We start from the raw sequence: 23,258 nt of genomic DNA, 5'->3' as shown, positions 1-23,258 counted from the left end.
TGGTCTCCATTGATACGAACATTACAGTAACCAATTTATACTATATGTACAAATATTGTGTATCTTTTGCAAAATCAATTTTGTAACAAACAGCATGATTTTATTGTCATTTTAAATATTATTTTATATGGTAGTACTATATCCTGAATATATATTTAGACCACATATACTAGCAATGACATGACCTTGACGGGTAATAGAAATATATATAACCCTTGTATGTTTGAATTATATACTGAAGAAGAGTCGGTACAATCCCAAAAACGCGATGATTCGAAAAAAAATATCCACCTTTTCTCATCATGAATCTACACTGAAGTGGCAGCACAACCAACAATTAGCCCGTACAGGAACCTATTGACTCCTCCTCATCCTGTTGGGACTCTGGTCACACCTGTGATTTAAAAATCCTAGTTTGGAGCAGAGAAACAAGATTCATGTAACAAAGGACAGATCTGATACATAACAGAAGCAAACGGCACCAGAACGACCATACTGACTAGAATGTAATCCATTTAGTTTCTTTTACAATGTCCAAAACAGCACTGCAAAGAGGCAAGTGTGAACAGAGCCTTGGTCAGATTGGTCAAGTGTGAACAGGGCATTGGTCAAGTGTGAACAGAGCCTTCGTCAAATAGGTCAAGTGTAAACAGAGCCCTGGTCAGATTGGTCAAGTGTGAACAGAGCATTAGTCAAATAGGTCAAGTGTAAACAGAGCCTTGGACAGATTGGTCAAGTGTGAACATAGCATTGGTCAAGTGTGAACAGAGCATTAGTCAAATTGGTCAAGTGTGAACAGAGCCTAGGTCAGATAGGTCAAGTGTGAACAGGGCATTGGTCAAGTGTGAACAGAGCCTTAGTCAAATAGGTCAAGTGTGAACAGAGCCTAGGTCAGATAGGTCAAGTGTGAACAGGGCATTGGTCAAGTGTGAACAGAGCCTTAGTCAAATTGGTCAAGTGTGAACAGAGCCTAGGTCAGATAGGTCAAGTGTGAACAGGGCATTGGTCAAGTGTGAACAGAGCCTTAGTCAAATAGGTCAAGTGTAAACAGAGCCTTGGTCAGATTGGTCAAGTGTGAACAGAGCATTGGTCAAGTGTGAACAGAGCATTGGTCAAGTGTGAACAGAGCATTAGTCAAATTGGTCAAGTGTGAACAGAGCCTAGGTCAGATAGGTCAAGTGTGAACAGGGCATTGGTCAAATGTGAACAGAGCCTTAGTCAAATAGGTCAAGTGTAAACAGAGCCTTGGTCAGATTGGTCAAGTGTGAACAGAGCATTGGTCAAGTGTGAACAGAGCATTAGTCAAATTGGTCAAGTGTGAACAGAGCCTAGGTCAGATAGGTCAAGTGTGAACAGAGTCTTGGTCAGATTGGTCATGTGTGAACAGAACTTTGACCAATCTTCCTAGGAACCCTTTCCAATACTAAAAATTGGAAATATGGTCTTTGAACTTTAACAAAAAAAGTTTGAAAATCATTATCTAGTTGCTCTGGGCCAACTTCTATTATATGATTTCATTGGCTTTACGAAATGAGGCACAGTGTGCATGATTTGATCTTATATGTATAAGTATTTATTATGATCTTCAGCTATTCTATTAAGAGAAAACTGGCACAGCTAACCACATACACTAATACAGGCAGCTCCAGCAAGGACAAGGCTAATTGGCAAGTTCATGGGGCTTTCTCTGGGCTTTAGGCCAAGCTTAGTGAATTAAGGATTTGGATGCATAAAAGAAATGAGTCAAGTACCACTAGGGAACCAGAGCAGTGGTAAAAAAATTCTAAAGGGAAAAAAAGATTAGTATGAACGCCTGGCAGCCCTGCTGAATAACTCACATCACTGCCATAAAGGAAACTGCGCAACCAACGTGTCAAGTGCATTTCCAGAGAGGTCAGATGGAGCGAGAGTCTGCAGGTGAGAACATTTCTGAGGAAACCAGATTATCTGCTTAAATAGAAATCTCAATCATTACATCCCATTTACTTTTAATCTTAATATTTCATCATTAAATCACTGCGTTCCTGGTGGCCACCATTACAGACTGTACATCAATATGATGACTAGGTTAGAAATAAAAAATGAAGTCATCTACTTGTGGTTTCTGTCCTATACACTTTTAGTGACACACATTTTTAGCAAACCTTTAGTTTTTGCTATCTTTAACGTGTAATAACAAGCAGTGCCTACTGTAAGACAAACACGTCTTTATACACCTAGTGGTTCAAGTTTGTTATAATTACACCATAATTATTCTTAGCCCTGTTAACGTGAAACTTTAGAGTATGTTTCTGCCCTAGGAACTTAAAGTTCTCAGGGAATAGAAAAAATACATCATCATAAAGACACACACACAGTCAAATGGCTGTGGTCTTGTAACACTGATAAAAACATGTCCTAGAATGTTAATATTCATGAGCAGTAGGAAGATCCCCCCTTCCTTCATGTCCAGAAAGATATGATCACAGTGGATATTCTGTTCTAATACTGGAGATACCAGGGATGCTGCAGGTAGAAGAGGCTGCTCACACTGCTGTTCACCTTATCTGTCTAATACTGGAGATACCAGGGGTGCTGAGTGTAGAAGAGGCTGCTCACACTGCTGTTCATCTTATCTGTCTGTTCTAATACTGGAAATATCAGGGATTCTGTGGGTAGAAGAGGCTGCTCACACTGCTGTTCACCTTATATGTGTGTTCTAATACTGGAGATACCAGGGATGCTGCGGGTAGAAGAGGCTGCTCACGCTGCCGTCCACCTAATATGTCTGATCTAATACTGTACTGGAAATCCCAGTGATTACAAGGTAAGAAGAGGCTGCTCACCTTATCAGTCTGATCTAATACTGGAGATATCAGGGAAGCTGCAGGTAGTAGAAGCTGCTCACACTGCTTTCCACCCTATCTGTCTGATTTAATGTTGGAGATAGCAGGGGTGTTGAGGTAAGAAGAGGCAGCTCACATTGCTGTCCACCCTGTATATCTGATCTAATACTGCAGACACTAGACTTGCTGAGATAAAAAGAGGCTGCTTACAGTGCTATCCACTATGTCTGATTTAAAATCGGAGATAACAGGGGTGCTGAGATAAGATGAAGTTTCTCACACTGCTGTCCACCCTATCTGATCTTATATTGAAGAAACCATTGATGATGGTGTAAGAAGAGGCTGCTCACACTGCTGTCCACTTTGTCTATATGATCTAATACCAGGGGTATTGAGGTACAAAAACGCCACTCATACTGCTGTCCATCCTGTCTCCCTGCTGTTCACCTTATTTGTCTGTTCTAATACTCTCACACGGGCTGTTCATCTTATCTGTCTGATCTAATACTGGAGATACCAGAGAAGCTGTGGGTAGAAGAAGCTGCTCACACTGCTGTCCACCCTATCTGTCTGATTTAATGTTGGAGATAGCAGGGGTGTTGAGGTAAGAAGAGGCTGCTCATACTGCTGTCCACCCTGTCTATATGATCTAATACTGGAGATACCAGGAATGCTGAGGTAACAAGAGGCTGCTCACACTGCTGTACATAAAATCTTTCTGAATGTTGAGCAGCTGATGTAACTTGGAAATAGCTAGACATTACATAGTATAGTCTATCACCAGCCGAGCTTCTTACTGCACATGTTCACATGCACCAGTTGTATTCTAGAATGGTATATAAATATACATCCTAGAAGTACAAAGGTTATTAATCTTACAGGTTTTAGTAAAGTGTGCTCTACTAAAGGGTGTACAAAGCCTGAAGTCACAGCCAAGCCCACGTGCCGTGTAAAATTCTTGAAGTGTTATATATGGTAAGATAGCTGTGAATGATATCCTAACACAGGAGGATTTATTTCCGGTCTCAGAGCATCATTGCACACATCTAGTGATATATAGTTATTGTACTTCTACCATTTGGCATGTAATAAAAGAAAACCATTTATTTTCTATCCAATGACTTGTGTTTTCATGAAAAAATTTTTTTATGGTGCTCGTAAGTTAGTGACACCACAAGTACAATGAATAGATTATTAGATGGGGTCTGTGGATTGTATTAAAATTCCATTATGACTGTAGTAACAACAACGTGATGTTAAATATTGCCTGATTTTATTGACTGGGATTTTGGCAAATGCTCCTATTCATTTTCGAAGGCCGAATATTGCCATATGTTTAAAATATGAAATTAAAATCTTGATAACGTTTCATTGCTTTCTTAAAATTGATCACTGTAGCTCATGATTTACACAACTGCCAAGAATGGCGTGTTCCAGATGGTGAGAGATGAAGAATCTGGCAGGGAGTGTTTCAACTGGGCAAAATCAGAATTTATTTTTTTTTCTTTTGTAAATTGATTCCTTAAGGAATTAACTTGCCTGAATCCTTTAAGTTGTATCCCATGTAGGATTTTATAAATTTTCTTTGTGCAAAATTACCACTCATTACACACTGTAGAAATGTATATATTCAGCAATACGCTCATAAGTGAGGAGGCAATCGACCAAGGCCATAAGTTTCCTTCACAATTAAACCGTAACCGTTATTTTAATTTTATAAGTCGAAAGACTTGAAATTAAGCGACTTTGAAATATATCTTATCAGAGAAATATCTTTCTTTTGCATCCTCGACTGATCTTTCAATACCAATTGATAGGTAAAATCTATAGAAGTTGTATTCCGTTAAGACAATTTTCCCATTAATGAGATAGAAGATGATAGTTGGCTCTTGTATAGTTCTATGAAGGGAGAATCTAGAGGCAGAAACAGACATTTTGCTGCAAATTCTACTGAAACCAGTTAGTTACAGTTCTCCATAGAACTTCATAAGCACCAACTGGCATCTCCTATCTCAGTAATGGCAAAATCTGTATTCACAACAGATAAATTTACTTGTGAACTGAGAATTTTGAGAATGAACGATCAGCTCAGGAGGACAAAGAAGCAGATTTCCCAGATTAAATATATCACAAAGTTTCTTATTTTCACATGTACGATTTATAAAAATAAATACAATTTACAGCAATGGTGACTCGAAGATCTATGTATAGATGCTAAGGGCTAAATCTGAATTTGAAAACTATAATGACTTATGGTATATAGAAAAAAAAACATTTGTCACATGCAACAAAAAATATAATAGTCTGTTACTAATATAAACGTTTGTTTATATGGTTCTTATGTTGTCATGTGTTACTAACTTTCACTTGCCCCTTTCTTCCTGCATTAGAAGTATTGGAGCACAGAAAACAGATCAGATGAACATTAGTGAATCACACAAGGTCGGTGCAGTTGGCCTTGATGGAAGTTTAGACTTGATATATGGAAATTACTCAATAGAACTCATATGCCTCCCCTCAAACACTCTCGCACCCCTCCAATCTATTCTAAACTCTGCTGCCCGACTAATCCACCTGTCCCCCCGCTATTCCCCAGTCTCTCCCCTCTGTCAATCCCTTCACTGGCTCCCAATTGCCCAGAGACTCCAGTACAAAACCCTAACCATGACGTACAAAGCCATCCACAACCTGTCTCCTCTATACATCTGTGACCTCGTCTCCTGGTACTTACATACACGCAACCTCCGATCCTCACAAGATCTCCTTCTCTACTCCCCTCTTATCTCCTCTTCCCACAATCGTATACAAGATTTCTCTCGCGTATCACCCCTACTCTGGAACCCTATACCACAACACATCAGACTCTCGCCCACCATCGAAACCTTCAAAAAGAACCTGAAGACCCACCTCTTCCGACAAGCCTACAACCTGCAGTAACCACCGATCGACCAAACCGCTGCATGACCAGCTCTACCCTCACCTACTGTATTCTCACCCATCCCTTGTAGATTGTGAGCCTTCGCGGGCAGGGTCCTCTCTCCTACTGTACCAGTTATGACTTGTATTGTTCAAGATTATTGTACTTGTTTTTATTATGTATACCCCTCCTCACTTGTAAAGCGCCATGGAATAAATGGCGCTATAACAATAAATAATAATAATAATAATATGCACACACCTTTTTATACCACTGTATGCCTGTTCATTACAAAATTACATGTATGTCAAGTTGAAAAAAAAATCTATTAGATCACATATTTTTATGGATTGCCAAAAGGACAAAATTTAGAAAAGAAATGCTGCAGGCGGGAAAAGAGAAAAGTGGGAGCACATGATAAGTGTAGTACCCGCCCATTGCACTTGCGGCTCACTGACCAACACTTTTCTCTAAAACTTAAACCCTAATTTCTAAAATACAGGTATGGATGTAATCAGCGTTACATAGGATTTGTATAGGTGGCAGTAGTTTGGTGAAGTTTAACCTGATGACAGGTTCCCTTTAAACCAACATATGGCTCCAGAATTCACTTTAGCTGAGCTGTAACTCGAGGAGCCTTGTGGATCACAACTTATAAACCTTTTTAAATCCAGATGCTTCCGAGGGGTTGGTGTGAAATGTACTGCTTTTGAGCTGCAATCAAGTTTTGCCTTATGCAATCTACTCTTGTACCTGACCAAAGCGATGCCACGGAAAGTGGGTTTCTACATAAAAAAAAATCCACTTTAAGTAATCCATGCGCTTATCAGTTTTGCACTTTTTAGGTTAGAGAGTCTTGGGGATATCAAAAGTAAGGGCTTTACAAATGACATTTAAGAAACAAATGGTGAAAAAACGCTTTTTATCCAGTGTGATGACACCTTTGGCTCCCTACAAGGAGGTCAGCGTACGGCATGTTCCAGCCCTTCCACGCAGAGCTGTGCTGCAGGCGGAGTGGGCCTCACTGACCGCTCCGACGTCTCAGCACACACATTGCTGCTCTGTGACAGGCTCATCACAGACACTCTCCGCATTATTCTCTTACATGGTGGTTTATGAGGAAACGGAATGTAATAACATTGCTCGGATTCTTACTATCTGGTTAGTTTTGAGGGCAAGACATTCAGACAATACTTGGCAGCTACGTGGTCTAAGTCTGGCTAAAGTGAATATAAAAAAAAAGTTGGCTTACTACCTGATAATAGAAAAATATTTAGAATTGAGAGTCCTCAGTGGTTGATACCTTTTAATGGCTAACTGAAAAGATGGTAACAAATTGCAAGCTTTCGAGACTACACAGGTCTCTTCATCAGGCATAGACCGGGCAGGCAAAGTACACCTGCGCCGTAGCCGCGGAAGGAAGACAAGAAGAGGACGTCATCGTATGATGATGGGAGGCGCTGGACCCGGACCGAACCGCGACGCCCTTCGGACCCGAACCAGGACCGCCCCTGGCTGAGTATAATATAACCTGTTGTCCTTACCTTTCAGGTTACATCGGGGGCTTATCTACAGCATTACAGAATCCTGTAGATAAGTCTCTGATGGCGGTGGCCTAGTTCAGATCCGATTTTTAAGGTGAGATTCCCTGTAAATTAAAAGTAAAACGGCAGTTACTCTTAACTTCAATCTAAAGTGGGAATGGTCCCCTTTACTTACAGAACCCATGTATAGCTGCAAAGGTTACAAATATGGTATGGTAGCCCCTGAAGGTACTCCTGTAAACTAGTATGTAATGATGTAAAATATTAGCACAACTTGGCAGCACTGTATGGTGGCTCAGTGGTTAGTACTGTACGATGACTCAGTGGGTAGCACTGTATGGTGGCTTAGTGGGTAGCACTGTATGGTGGCTCAGTTGTTAGTACTGTATGATAACTCAGTGGTTAGTACTGTTTGATTACTCAGTAGTTAGCACTGCAAGGTGACTCGGTGGTTAGCACTGTTGATTTGCAGAACTGGGGTCCTGGGTTGAAATCACACCAACGACAAAATCTGCAAGGAGTGTGTATGCTCTCCCTGGGTTTGCGTGGGTTTCCTCCCACACTCCAAAGACAAACTGATAGGGGATTAGGTTTGTGAGCCCCAATGGGGACAGATGATATCTGTAAATATGAATAATACACTGGTATACTCTTGCCGGTGAATATCAATAAACAAGCAAAATGATTGTTCGTCAGGTGATCTTATTTTTGCAGGCTAAAATAAAATCATTGTTATTGGTAGCACACTGCCCTGTTTAAATGGCAAATATGATGTCAATAACATGATATTGATATGGTGACGGAAAGATCATATTAAGATACTTACATACTTGATAAAGACCTATCACAGGTCGAAACGTTGTCGGAATAAACTGTGTCTTTTGGAATTCATCACCCCGGATTGGACACCATTTAATCACCATTATCCTGTTGGGTTGCTTGGAACTTGAACGAGCGTCCAACTTAGTGAGTGCTGTCAGCCTTCCCTCCTTTTCTCTGGAAAGATCATATTAGTGATCGGTCTGACCCCATCATTTGTTCACCGGCCTGTAAGTGAGCGCCTAATGTTTTGTATGCAGTCTATGGCACTCATTAATGGTGCAATGACGAGAAGTGCCTGGTATACAGAAACTACAAGACGATGCAGGCAGTAAAATATCAGCTATTAGCCCTTTATGTACATGATAAGCAGATAGTTGGTTAAAATAATCAAGTTCTGCTTTCATGTAGCCTGGCTTAGAGAGTTAATGAATATGAATGCGGACAACAAGTGGGTATTAGGTTCTCTACGATTTCTCATTTCTTGTGGCTTCCTGGCCCATACGGAATCCATTTACTCCAAATGTTCTCGATGCATTTCTGCACTAGGCACCACAGACTTAGAGGCACGGATAGCTTTCTGCTAGTAATTACAAAACTGGCAAACCATTTTACAGTTTCACAAAGAATGAAACTTATTTAGCCTGTAGTGCTTATAGTGCTTATTGCTCACCAGACAGGTGCGCCTCAATCATTCTTGATTTTGGAACAACTCATTCTGCCTTCAGTGATTTATGTTTAGTGAAAGCGAGCCGGCAGAGAGAATTGGAAGAGAAGTGGAATTCAATGGAAAATTGATAAGAACAAAGGTATGGAAATACTTAAAGGGGTTGTCCAGGATTTTAGAAAAAAGTACTTTAATAGCAGCAAATGAGAGGATATAAAAAAAAAAAAATATTCATAAGTCACTTTCTAAATCCCAATTCACTTCAGCACTGATGCTCTGGTGGTCCCCGATTGTCACTGCCTACAGTATTTACGGTGCAGCCATTACATCATGAACATCGGTGAATGGCCTTAGGGGTCTCATTACGTAAATGCAACTCAGATAAAAGGACATCAAATCTAAAACCACAACACAGAAAAAAAAACAGCCATACTTCCCACTACCTGGTCAGAATACTAATGTACTGCAAGAAACAGCAAGCCCCCATAATAAAAGACAGAGGCAACACAGGTGCAAAACACTGGTAAAACAACCACTTGTACACTATCAATTCATGGGGGTGCCTGCCCAATATTCTAAGTGCACACGGAGAAGGCTTGTGTAGGGCACCAGTCACACACATACATGGAGGAGAGCCATGAATGCCAGTATTATCAGTGAGGCTTGTGATTCCAAAAGTCAAGAGGATGCACAGCGATTGATTGTTGCTGCAAATAAAAAAATAAATAAAAAATAGACCATTAGGGACCAACAGAGAATCAACGTTGGTGCTGCAGATGATTTAAAAGTAGAAGTATTATACTTTTTTAAATTATATTTGATGCTGTAATTTTTCCTTTTTATAGGTCGATTCCTACATCATAAAGTAATAGCATATCCTCATTTATGATCATGTGGGTTTATGTCTGATCTAAGAGACTCCCTTGATCATTCATCTGAAGCTCCAATACAAGTCTATGGGTCCGGGAAAACACTTGGATGCCATCTGTGTGCAGTCAGTGTGCTGTCCTTGATTAACACTGCAAGGTATAGGAGAAAATGACTGATGAAACAGTGATGGTAACAACTGAAACGTTGACAAAACACTGATGTAACTACTACCATTTTTTGTGCATATGCAAAAAACACTGATGTCTGAATGGGGTCTTATTGGTTTTCCCCGCACCTGAACACTCACAGTCAACTAGTGTGCAGGCAAATATAGCAATCAAATTGCGTTATCAGCAGTTCCTTGCACAGTCGTTGGCCAGGACTGCACTGTGAATGTTTATTGATTAGCGGTAATATAGTGCCGCCAATTGGCCTGTGCAAGCGGAACTTAAGGCTCCTTCGATTTATGAAGGTGATCTGTTGCCACAATTTTACCAGTGTTTTAGAAGATGTTCTTCCGAGGGTCACAAGTTTTAATTTATGGGCTGTAGGTAAGCTCTTTTCCAGATGGAAAAATCTATCTAGTGTCACCTACCAACAAAAAGACAATAAAGATTGCTAAAAAACAGAGATGGTATCACGGTCAATATAACACTATATCACTGGTAAGTTATTAGATAATATTCATAATGCTCCCCTATGCTAAGACTATAAAGGACAAATAGTCATAGATTAGACAGAAGACAATGGAGAAACATCAAAAGTCCAAATTGTGGTTTCAAAGAAGTATATACATTTTATTAGAAAAATACTATGTACAGGTAGGGGGAGCAAGGAAAGTGCATAAGTGCGGTACAATTGTGCATGGGGCGCACAGGGGAGGAGCTGTTATAGATACCTATGTATGTAGATAGGTACCTACACAGTGGTACTCTACTATCGGTTTGTATTCTTACATCCCATCCATTAAAGCCAAGTGGCAGGGTGTCATTCGAATAAGAATAGTAAGCAATAAGCAAGAAACAACGAAAATCATATAATAACTGATTGGAACAACTCTAAATGGTACAATACCTAGGGAAAAGACACGACTAAGGAAGGGAACTCCAACCTCACGTGTGTCTGCCCTGGCGCGCATTTCGGAACTGCCTTCGTCAAAAAGACAATATGTGACCAGTAAAAAAGCCTTGAAGTCTTGCTTTTGTAACTACATCTGAGCTGCCATCCTAAACATGTCCAAGCAAGAAAGTGGGAATATTTCAGGGAAAAACTAAGCCATGTTTTGCACTTTAGTGCCTCTCATTCAATGCCAACAAATGTTGGAGATTTTCCATAAAACCAAAATAGGTCCTTGTCCTATCTACATTTTGTAGATTAGCTTAACTACAATTAGCATATAAGTGGTTGAAGGAAGAGGTTGTCTATTTATACAGAAGGGATTAAATTTTCAAGGTGAAAATGTGCCTCTTTTTTCTTTCAAAACAGAAATTTCTGAACAATTAGAGACAAAGAACATATCTGAATAGCAATTTTAGGTTTTGACAAGTCTTATAAGCTAAGTGATAAATGTCAGAGAAAACACATTTGGATTGTAAGCTCAGTGCGCTCAAAGCATTTGGATTCGTGGAAGAGAGCTGGTCATGAAGTCACGGACCTCGCGGTCTTTTCACTTATAACAAAGACTTATTGTATCAGGAAATTTGGAGAACATGGAAGGACTTCTGTAGTTTCAAGATGAACTGTAGCTATCCATAAATAAAGGAAGCTGGAAATAAAGATGGAAAACACAAACACTCAAGTCTTCTAATTGTTATAGATAATATGTCACGTTCCAAAAGCGTAGTAGAGCAAAAAAAGTGGCCTTGTTGACCATGACAGTTTTTCATTTTTTTAGTGCAGCTTAAAAAATATAATCTACTGAGGGATAACAAAGCCCAATTCTCCTAAAGCCCTGGTCCCCGTAATAATAGCAATCAACCCTTAATGATAAAATAAGAATAACTTTTAAAGTTAGCTGCTCAAACAAGCGACAAAGAACCCCCTTACACATCAATTGAAGACTAATGATCCCACTACCTTTGATGATTGCTTTTCAAAATCTCTATTCTCAGGAAAATGGAGAAACTCAGAGCAACAACCAAAGTCACAAGAAAGAAACATGGACGGATTGGATAGAATTTCACTAAACTGACTTGCCTCTATTGGATGACAGTCAAAGGTGGACCTCCCAACTCTACCCAAATAGATGACTTCAGGAAAGCGAAGGATCTGGCCAGCCAAGATGAATCTTTCATTCTTCCTGGAGATGACTGCAATTTTCTCCTAGATAACACAGGAGCACACGGCCAGGCTTATCATTCATGTGTATGGGGAAATCGGCAGTGATAGATGTCTGTCGTACAACAGCTTCTGAATGTGAATAAAGGCCTCTAACTTTAAATTGACGATTACATTATTTTTTCTGTTGATCCACCTTTCTACTCTATCCTTGCTGGTCTCACTGAAAAATTGAAATCTAGACAATTTGATATATTCCAATAGCTTGCACAATGTCACCCCTTACCTACAAACCCCCATTCCCATGTTGTTTTCCTATTCTATCTCCACTCTCCCTTCTCTTCCTACCCTCTTCCTAAGTTATAACTACCCAGGTCACATGACTCACTATCCAACTATTCTTATTGATTGCTTTCCACACTTGTTATCCTGAAATTTTTGAAAGAATGAATGGTTTTGCTATGGGTAAGTAGGAAACTTTGGGGCTTTCTTAGAAATTCTCTGTGTTGCAGCCCGATTAACTTTCTTACAAAAACCACAAAATAAAATAATTAGTTCCAAATCAGGCAATTAAAAGGAATGTGACACTTAATTAGTCCCATATGTTCTAGGACACCAACAGGCACAGGCGTCGTTGTCTTACTTGGGCCAGGGAGCATCTACGTTGACAATGGGCCAGTGGGCCTCAGTGCTGAAAGTCGAATCACACTGAGGAGAAATTATGGATGCCAGCAATGTTAGAGATGTCAAGGGGAGCTCTATGTATCAGCCACTGTTGGCACCAGATGAGCCTTTGGTGGTGGTTGTGTTGCAGTGTGGGCAGATGTTTCTTGTCAATACAGAACTGCTCTACACTATGTCAATGGTACAGTGACAGGCCCCTACTGCTTGAATAACATCATTAATAAAGTCAATGTGATTGTGCACGAACAACACAGTTCTAATTTCATCTTCATGGACAACAATGCTCCAGCTCATCGAGGTTGCATCATTCGGGAAAGGCTGCTGGAGACTGGGGAACCTCAAATGGAGTGGCCTGCACTTTCTCCAGACCTGAATCCCATAGAAAACCTATGGGATCAGCTGAGTCACCGTGTAGAGGTCCGTAACTCTGTATCCCAGAGCCTCAATAACCTGAGGGCCACCCATTAATACCATGCTTCAGCAGACAACTACTTGACTTGATGTCCACCTTTAATTGATGCTCAAGGCCACAGGACACGTTAATAAGACATTGACATTTTTTGGGGGGATATACCCACCACTGTTGTTTACTTTTGTGTTAAAATTGGTTGAGAGGAGGAAATCACCATTGCATGCTTCTACTTAAATACCCTAGTTTAATGATAAACTATCACTGTAGAGTGAACTATTTACATTTTTCTCAAATATCACCAGAAAGCCAAATTTTTCCAACTTTTTGTGAGTAGTTTATATACATACATATATATTATTTAAAAAAAAAATCTGCACATTTTGTAATTTACTTTAACTTTCCAGACAACTTCTTTAACCACATCTCTCTGATCATTAACTGAAAACCTGGTAAGAATCCAAACAATATGGAACACAGCAAAAAAATGTAGAGCTCTTGACAGACACACAATGATACTTTTAGGCCCTTCCTAGTCTCTTAAATACAAGGTATAATACGGCAGAAAATAAGAGGCGAAAGAATGAAAACCTCTCTAATAGTCTTCAATAATGGAAGTCTAGTGTGTCTCCAACACTTGGACAGAGCTTTCAATCAACTTACATATAGTTCTCTTCAAACTCAAGAGGCGACTGAGGAAAAACTCAACCAGATTCTTTTTGAAGTTAAGCTAAAGCCATTAAACCGTTAGCCCCGGGCAATAACTCACGGATCTCATCAGCTCGGCCTTTGAACTTGACTGTTGCTGCCACAGTGTTGGTGTAACGTTGTGTTACTGGCACTTGCCACCTCCATAAAAAGACGGTATTGTGAATTTTCTTCTTTCGCTCACGATACTTGATACAGGAAGTGAAAAGATTGTCATGTATGAGAATGTGAATTGTTTATACTCCGAAAAGTATTTCATTTTAACAACATCTGTTGAAGTTCAGTAGGAAGCACTTTAAGAGCACGAAAGCTGCCACATCTGAGGAGCAGACTGGCTTTTACCAGGAATGACTGGATTACACAGCTGACTTTTCTCTGTGACTTTTCTCACTTGGTACCACTTACATGCGCGCTTTCAAGTCTGGCGATGGTGCCAATTCCATTCAATGTCATGTATTATTTCATTGAGAACTTGATTACCTCTATTTGCCAGCCTCTCTGCCCTTGTGATCAACATGGTTTACATCAGGAGGTGACAAAAACCAGAACACAGTATTTCACAGAAAATCAGTAAACTGTGATTTTTCCTTTAGAACTTAGATTTTTTTCCAGCTTTGATCCAAAGTAGCATCAACAGTCCTGTGCTTCAGATGCTTATATTTAAAGTAAAATATATACCGCATATATATATTTTTTTCATTCAATAAAGCTAGAAAGGCCCTAACCATAACAAGGTGTTGCTGTCAAGTCCTTTGTTTGAAGTACAATCCTATAGGAAGTAACGCTATCACGTAGATTTACACGAGACAATTATGACAAAACGAACCATTTACACCTGATGATTTTTGGGTCACGTCACTCTACGTCTGTTCACAGTAATTATACTGAGGATCTACACCATGTTCCAAATTATTATGCAAATAACATTTGGAAAAAATTACATTTTATTATGTAAACCTCCCAATGATAACAGTATAACCTCCAAAATTAATAAAACCTCAAAATGCACTGTTCCAAATTATTAGGCACAGTAGAATTTCTAAACATTTGATATGTTTTAAAGAACTGAAAATCCTCATTTGTGGAATTTGCAGCATTAGGAGGTCACATTCACTGAACAAAAAAGCTATTTAACTCCAAAACATCCTAACAGGCCAAGTTACATGTTAACATAGGAGCCCTTCTTTGATATCACCTTCACAATTCTTGCATCCATTGAACTTGTGAGTTTTTGGAGAGTTTCTGCTTGTATTTCTTTGCATGAAGTCAGAATAGCCTCCCAGAGCTGCTGTTTTGATGTGAACGGCCTCCCACCCTCATAGATCTCTTGTTTGATGATTCTCCAAAGGTTCTCTATAGAGTTGAGGTCAGGGGAAGATGGTGGCCACACCATGAGTTTATCTCCTTTTATGCCCATAGCAGCCAATGACTCAGAGGTATTCTTTGCAGCATGAGATGGGGCATTGTCATGCATGAATATGATTTTGCTCCTGAAGGCATGTTTCTGCTTTTTAGACCATGGAAGAAAGTTGTCAGTCAGAAACTCTATGTACTTTGCAGAGGTCATTTTCACACCTTCAGGAACCTTAAAGGGCCCTACCAGCAGTTTCCCCATGACTCCGGCCCAAAATATGACTCCTCCACCTCCTTGCTGATGTCGAAGCCTTGTTGGGACATGGTGGCCATCCACCAACCAACCACTACTCCATCCATCTGGACCATCCAGGGTTGCTCGACACTCATCAGTAAACAAGACTGTTGGAAAATTAGCCGTCAAGCATGTCTGGGGCCCACTGCAACCGTTTCTGCTTGTGAACACTGTTTAGGGGTGTCCGAATAGTAGGTTTATGCACCACAGCAAGCCTTTGAAGGATCCTACACCTTAAGGTTCGAGGGTCTACAAAGGCACCAGCAGCTTCAAATATCTGTTTGCTGGTTTGTAATGGCTTTTTAGCAGCTGCTCTCTTAATCCGATGAACTTGCCTGGCAGAAACCTTCCTTATTATGCCTTTATCCGCACAAACACGTCTGTGCTCAGATTCAGCCACAAATCTCTTAACAGCACGAGGATTACGCTTAAGTTTTCGGGAAATATCTAATATTTTCATCCCTTGACAAAGGCATTGCACTATTTGATGCTTTTCAGCAGCAGAGAGATCCTTTTTCTTTCCCATGTTACTTGAAAACTGTGGCTTGCTTAATAATGTGAAACATCATTTTTAAGTAGTTTTCCTTTAATTAGAATCACCTGGAAAACTAATTATCCCATGTGTTTAAGATTGATTTCAGTGATACATTGAGCCCTGAGACACAATACCATCCATGAGTTTATTTAAAAAAAAAAAAAAAAAAAAATCTTTATAACACTTAAATTCAATTTGCATAATATTTGGAACACGGTGTAGATGATATAGTGATTATCAGGGTCGGACAAGTGCCAGGCACAATGAATCTAGAAATTTAGGACTGGCACACAACTTTTTAGTCTCTATTAGCACACAGAATTAGAAAAGTTACAATGAGTGAAAAAATAAAAACACAAATTTCTTTTCCCTTACAATATGTTACATTATAAACAAAAAAACAAACAAACAAACAAGCCTTCACTGGTAACATTCTGAAAAAAGTTCTCATTGTTTATCCCAAATGGTGCATGCTAAAAAAAAAAACACTAAACAACCTACATTTTTGTTTTTTGTGCAACTTGTGTCTAAAAAAATATATAATTATCAAAAGGTCATGTGTACCCTAAAATAAGTCAAATAATAATGTATAACTGTGATTTTTAGGAGAACTTGCAGCATAAAGTCAGTGTCTGCCTCAGGCTCCTCACTTCCACTTTACATAGAATCTTATGAGCACCAACTGTCATCTATCTCCGTAATGTGAACAACGGTCTTCACTAAATATAGATTTTTATGAGAAATGTTGTTTGTTCTTTTGCTCTATGATGTAACCTTGGCATGTTGTATAATCTTCAATAAAACAAGTTGTTGTTTTTTAAATACAGAGGTTTTACCTATGAATTGAGAGTGAAAGATCACTCCAGGGGAAGAAAGAAGCACATTTCTCCAATAAGATATATTACAAAATTGATTATTTTCATGTGAACTATTGATTTATGAAATAAGAATTAAAGTGACGGTGACTCACTGCCTGCGCACTATGTCCCAGGAACACAGAGAAATACTTCCGGAACATAGTGCGAAGGGCGCATGCGCAGTAATGCTTTTCGGCTTTGCCCACAGATGGGCAAAGCATACTGCGCGTGCGTGAGACAAGATTGCATTGCGCACGCGCGAACTATGGAGGACACCTACTCCAATTCCGGAAAATATTGCGGACAGCGGGGAAGGATGGGATGGAGGCAAAAAGAAACACCGCCCATCGGACTGAAAACAGGGCATTTACATAGCCCGCCAAATTCAGGTGACAAAGTCCCTTTTCTAACCATGTTAAATAAGGAAGAACCTTTTTATTTAGATTTAGTTTTATTGACATGTTGCCGGATACAATTTTTAATATTGTGGCTTCAAATAGACTATGAGAATTTTTTGCTTCAGAAGTTGGATAGTTCTCAAGCTGAGATCTTAAAGATTCCACCACCACAGAGATCTCAGCTTGTGGACTGCACTGGTAAAGTAAATTTGCACTGGGCACACAGGGGTTTTGCACTGAAATTCAACATTTCATGAAGCAGCATAAATGGATTTTGCACTGAAAACTTCCTGACGTCACATAAGACGTTCAAAATGAAATGCAGTCCACTATTAAACATCATAGAAATAAAGTTAATAAGGTTGAAAAAAACAAATAAAACAAATGTCAATCAAGTTCAATCGAGAGATTGGGAAGGACAAAGAGATGGGACATAAACACAAACAAAATAGAACATACAATACAGGAATAGCTAATTTTTCCCTACTCATCCCAACTATCGATCCACAAGACCAAAGATTCAGAAAAGAACTTTACACATTTACAGAACAAATTCTGGTATTTTCTTCTAAATAAAAAAAAAAAAAAATCAAGCCTTTTTTTTAAACCATTGATAGCACCTGAGGCCGGGAATTCCACATAATAATAAGTTTTTCTGGTAAAGAAATCTCCTCTGGAGATTCAACCTTTTCTTGTTTTTTTTTTTTTTTTTGGGGGGGGGATTTTACAGCTTTTTACCATATATTTTGTATGGTACAGTTATATACTTGTACAAATAAATCATGTCCCCCTTAGACATCTATCCTTGAGACTAGGTTTAATTCTCTCAATCTTCCCTTATAACCAAGATCCTCTAACGCCCTTACCGGCTTTGTGCCTCTCCTTTGTACCTTTGATAACTCCAGGGCTTGCTTTCTATGAACTGCCTAGAACTGAACTGCATATTATGGATTGGGTCGACCTAATTGTTTGGAAAGTGGTAGTATTACGTCCCTGTCCAGTGAGTCCACGCCTTCTATTAATACATGAGAATATCCTGCTGGCCATAAAAACCACTGATTGATGACTTGGTTCACAGTGTTCACATAAGAAAGATGCAACTTGCAAATGCTTTTATGTGGACAGTCCCTTTAAGTGTTTCTGTTTTGTTACATTTTGGAAATGTAAAATGTAATGAAGTGATATTTCAATTATAATTATCTGATTTAAAAAAAACAACAATTCTGATTGGCATTGCATGTCTGTGATCTACAAGTACACCCAGGACATCGATAAAGTGCTATTTTTTTATGAATTGTGCTTATTCTTTACTTACTGATAAATATCCTTTCGTAAGACACTCCGACTAAGAGGGTTGTCTGCTTGTGGAGCCATGGACACAGAGGCGATCTTTAACACCAGCGTATCTTCACTGATATTCTGATTTGCTGATGGTTAGAACAAAAACATGTAAAAAAAACATATTCCACGTAAGGGGATGTCCTAGATCACAAACAAAATAAGATACTTCTAATAGCAAACATCAAATGGGCACTCAAATATGGTGCAGGGTCTTGCCGAATAGGGTGAAAAAATGTTTGTTTCCCTCTACAGTATGTCATTTTTATCATCTTTGGCCCAATTCTTCTCCCAAATTCCTTTGGTATAGGAAATCTTCAACAGTAGCTCATTCATTTAAAAGCCACATGAATTGGACTGTCTACAGATGTGTTCAGCCTTACAAATTATTACATTTGGTTTGAGACCAAAAACTCACATGACAACTATTAGGTGGCCACAAGGCCCTGATAAATCAAGACCAACGATATTCTCACCACTCTTGATGAGTGGGAGTCAGACCCTCCTGGTTCACTAAGAGGCGCAAGCCTCTTAATGAATGACTAGCCACAAGAAAAGGTAAGAAATAACACATCTGTAGATCTTCATAGAAGCCATGAGGATTGCTATTATGAAAAAAATACCTTTGGTTACCGAAAACCACCACCAAGACTAAGAATCGATGAAGCCCTGATACATACCTCCTATATGCAGCTGCGTTTCTTCAGCCTTAGGGATAAAGACTCTGATGACGCTGGTATTGATGTAAATTAGAGGCAGATTGCGTGAAGTCAATGTGTGTGATCTCATGGGTTGTCCAGGAGATTTGTGTTTTTCTTTTTTTCTTTGTGGTCTACTGACATCAAAAATAGTTGAAATTGCATGAAGCAAAGGGAAGAAGAGGACAACGTCAAAAGCTTGTGCCGAAATTAGGATCTCATGAAGAAAGTGAGGGGAACTGTCTGTGGAACCCTCAGAAAGCTTTTGAAAGCTCCTAGAACTTCTTTCATTTCTGGTGGTCAACTTGTGGCGGACATTCCTGGTCACCGCTTTGGTGTAAGTTAGGGACAGGAATCCATGCTGCTGATGAGAACTCTCTAAAAGCTTTGCTGTAGTCTGTGATAAAGAGGAAAAACAGCTAGACAGTTAAGGGACATGACAAAAATGCTGTGAATCAATGCAAAAAGAATATTACTAGAGAAAATGATCCGGAATGAACAATACAGTGACATTTTTTCCCTTTCCAAACACTTTAGGATCTGATATAAATTAAACATATCGGTGTAGTGCAAAGACAAGACCATTACTGCTCTTCTGCTTAACTATAGGTCAAGTGGCCAGAATTATTAGCAAAAGTCGCCAAAAAGGATAGATGGTCTGTCTAAAAGGAAAATGGACTTACATTTTCAGTTTTGTATAAGATCACAAAGTCTTTACAGCTTGTTCACATGGGACACATTTAAAGCGGATTTTCCATCAAGAAATACATTGCCTTTTACAGTACAAGCGTAGTGGGTGAGATCTGACATCCAAAGCAAGTCAATTTATGCCGAACATATTAAAAGGGTTGTCCACTACTTGGAACAAAAGCCCTCATTTCCTCCAAATTGCTGTGACTTGTCTGATGGTCTGACAAGGCCTCTGACTGGCCACAGTGATCACGTGACAATGTCAGGCGATCCCTGGGGAGCCAGTGCTCATATTGGGTCAGCACCAGAGGTGAATATAAGTGCTATTATTTTCCAAGGGTGACGTTGGTGATAAATCTGCAGCGCTTGTGTAACTGAAACCAAAGCTTTATCAGCACAGTTTAGGGCAGATATTGCTATTGTGAATTTTGGCACTTAAAAACATATAACGCACTGGCCCTCTACACTGGACATTGTACAAATTGATACATTTATTCTCCAAATACGCTTTGAGTCTATTGTGAGAAAAGTGCAACTAATAGGTTTGTTGTTGCGGTGATTGAATTTGCTGTGGAATTTTGGCAGTAAATACGTCCCATGTGAACATAGAAGATATTTTAATTGTAGCATGTACTTATACTACAGATAAGGAGTCTCAGACATCATCATGGTCTGTCCATTTTGGTCTGTCTGGTTAGGCCTCAAAGTTTGAGAAACCCTGTTCTAGAAAGAAAGTCTCTTATAATCTATGGAAATAAAGGATTTAAATTTTAGAGGTGGACAACAGGAGTCTTAGGTTTATCACAGGTACATATATATATATATATATATATATATATATATATATATATATATATATATATATATATATATATATATATATATATATATATATATATATACAGTATATATATATATTGGAGGTGCAGAGGATGACTTAGAGATGCAAATTATTTAAATCACAGAGGGCAGGGCCACCGTTAGGAGGCTACACTGGACTACTGACTAGCACACACCTCCTCAAAGGCCCCCCCAATGTTTATAGCAGAATCTACATTGATAATAGCAGTTTTGCATTATCAATGTAGTTTCCAATGTGGACAGTGATTCAGGACCCTAAGTGAAATCACTGTCATATGACCATGATGTTACCACAGGACCCGCATCCTGAAGGAATAGTTTCTGTAAGTATGTATGTGCTCTGTGCATACATGTCTGTCTGTAGGTATGTGTTCTGTGTATATGTGTCTGCATGTATGTTCTCTCAGTGTATACATCAGTCTGTATGTATGTTCTCTCAGTGTATACATGAGTCTGTATGTATGTTCTCTCAGTGTATACATGAGTCTGTATGTATGTACTTTGTGTATAAAGGTGTCTGATTGCATGTATGTGCTCCACGTACACGTTTCTGTATGTATATGCTCTGGGTATACATGCATATTTATATGTGTTCTATATGCTCTGGGGAGATGTAGAACAATAATATAGGATATATAGCCAATAAAACCTTTCATCATTTAATAGGTGTTTTCCTCACTTGCACTAAAAAAACCACTACATTTTCTAGGGGGCATACTTTTGAATTAACTATGTATAGAGAATAAGGTTGTCTGGTTCCCTGGTCCTACACCTATAATCCTTACATAGGGGTGTAGCTATAAGAAATGCTAAGGTATCAGTCACATCTCGCCCTGGTATATACATTAAAAATAGCATATGATAGGTGAGAGCGCTATTCTAGATTTTGGATTGGAGCCATGTACGAGACTTGAATCTACTCCCTAATAAAGTTATTTGGATAAGTACATGCTTACAATTTATTCAGAACAATAAACACAATAAAACCAAAAACATAATCTATTTGCATAATACAAAATAAAAAAATAAGCTCATTTGGTATTTTGAAACTTTACTGGGGTGCTTTACTAAAGGCTGGGCGAAAACTGCAGAATATCGCAGAGTACCAGCTTAGTAACACACCCAAAAACACATACATCAAGATCTGCATTCAGAAAAACTTTAAAATAGCATTAATAACAACAAATCAGAAAGAACACTTATCATTGGGTGAGAAAAAAGGGATTTTTTAGCAGTAAATGTGACGTTGAGCAGCTGGTGAGGTCAAAGGCTGGGTTCTCACGTAGCAATAGCATGCCGAGTGACTAATGACCATGCAGCAAAACTGGGCACCTTTTACCGGGAAATTCAACAAGTTTTCAATGTGGTTATTTGTTGGGCAGCACAAGTTTTATGGGTGAAATATGTTAATAAAAAGCCAGCCAAAAAAAGTAATGCAAAGCCATGGAAGTTAGCGGCAAAATGTGCACAGTTTTATTCCCTGGTAATTGCCCCTATGGCAGATTATTGCTAAGTGTAAACCCTACCTTTTAGTAAAATTATTAAGGTTTTAACTTCTCAAAATCACATTAATGATAACCCACTGCAAGCTAAATATACAAATAACGATATGATCATTTGCTGAAAAATATAAAAAAATAAAATAAATATTTTGTTTCATTTAATGATGGTTTTCATCCTTGCACCTTTAATTTACACAAATTAGTATTCGATATGTCAGGTTTGAAGATTAGTAAAAAGAAATGCCAACAGAAAAAACACCCATTCATAAAAATCGACTATGCAGCTAGATCATATCGATGTGTGTACTAAGCTTAAGAACTTCCATTGGAATGAGAATGTAACAAAATCACAAGAAAAGAAATGAGAGTTGATGAAATTCAATCAAATACAAAAATTTCCAAAAAAAATGATTTTCTTACAGAAGGGAAGAAGCCAGAAAAGTTACTGAAAGGGTCCTGCTTGCTGACGGGTCGAACCAAAGTGGTGCGTCTGTTCAGCTTCTCGGTACATGAAAGGAACACCCCGCCATACTGGCCCAGACACCAACAGTTTTCAACGAGGCTTAAAGGATCAATAAGAAGATAGAAAGGGGAGAGGTAGAGATAAAAATGCAAAAATTTGAAGCCGATGGAAATTTTGGGTTTTGCCATAACGATGTTGACACCTGCTGGGCTGCAAAAATTGGTAATACATTCTTATACACAATGGTTTCCCCCCAATTTATAGCCTACAGTTAGGCAGAGCCTTGTTGATGGCTCTAGTGAACTGAAAGACAATGATATTCTGTAAGAAACAGTCTACTATGTTGTGTACAAGATGTATAGTACAAAATGAAGTCCAGCTGAAGAGAACGTATTTACCATGCTGATCAGAACATTAACTTATACGATAATTTCATGCAACGCTGAAAACATGCAGGAGGATCAATGAAGTCTTATGTAATACCGGATTGCAAAGAGGAAGAGAATTGTAACATTTCTTCCCATTTTAAGTGTTTTTTATTTATGTCT

General features: G+C 38.9%; 1 protein-coding gene across 5 annotated transcripts in view; it reads right to left on the bottom strand.

Moving 5' to 3' along the window:
* Window positions 1-23,258, bottom strand: part of VPS13B (vacuolar protein sorting 13 homolog B) — a 1,111,190-nt gene that overhangs the window by 385,205 nt on the left and 702,727 nt on the right. For 3 of the 5 annotated variants that reach the window (XM_077270877.1, XM_077270878.1, XM_077270880.1), the window contains exons 28-30: window positions 22,668-22,809; window positions 19,177-19,591; window positions 18,474-18,585 (exon numbers count right to left, since the gene is read on the bottom strand). In XM_077270877.1, the coding sequence (XP_077126992.1) occupies window positions 18,474-18,585; window positions 19,177-19,591; window positions 22,668-22,809 (669 nt within the window). Of the gene's footprint in view, window positions 1-18,473; window positions 18,586-19,176; window positions 19,592-22,667; window positions 22,810-23,258 lie in introns of those variants that run through there. The other 2 variants (XM_077270879.1, XM_077270881.1) reach the window with 2 other exon arrangements.

Source organism: Ranitomeya variabilis, chromosome 6, assembly GCF_051348905.1.
Source record: "Ranitomeya variabilis isolate aRanVar5 chromosome 6, aRanVar5.hap1, whole genome shotgun sequence".
NCBI classification, from domain to species: Eukaryota; Metazoa; Chordata; class Amphibia; order Anura; family Dendrobatidae; genus Ranitomeya; species Ranitomeya variabilis.
Note: the sequence above shows the minus strand (reverse complement) of the source record. Positions and strands in the feature narration are given on the sequence as shown.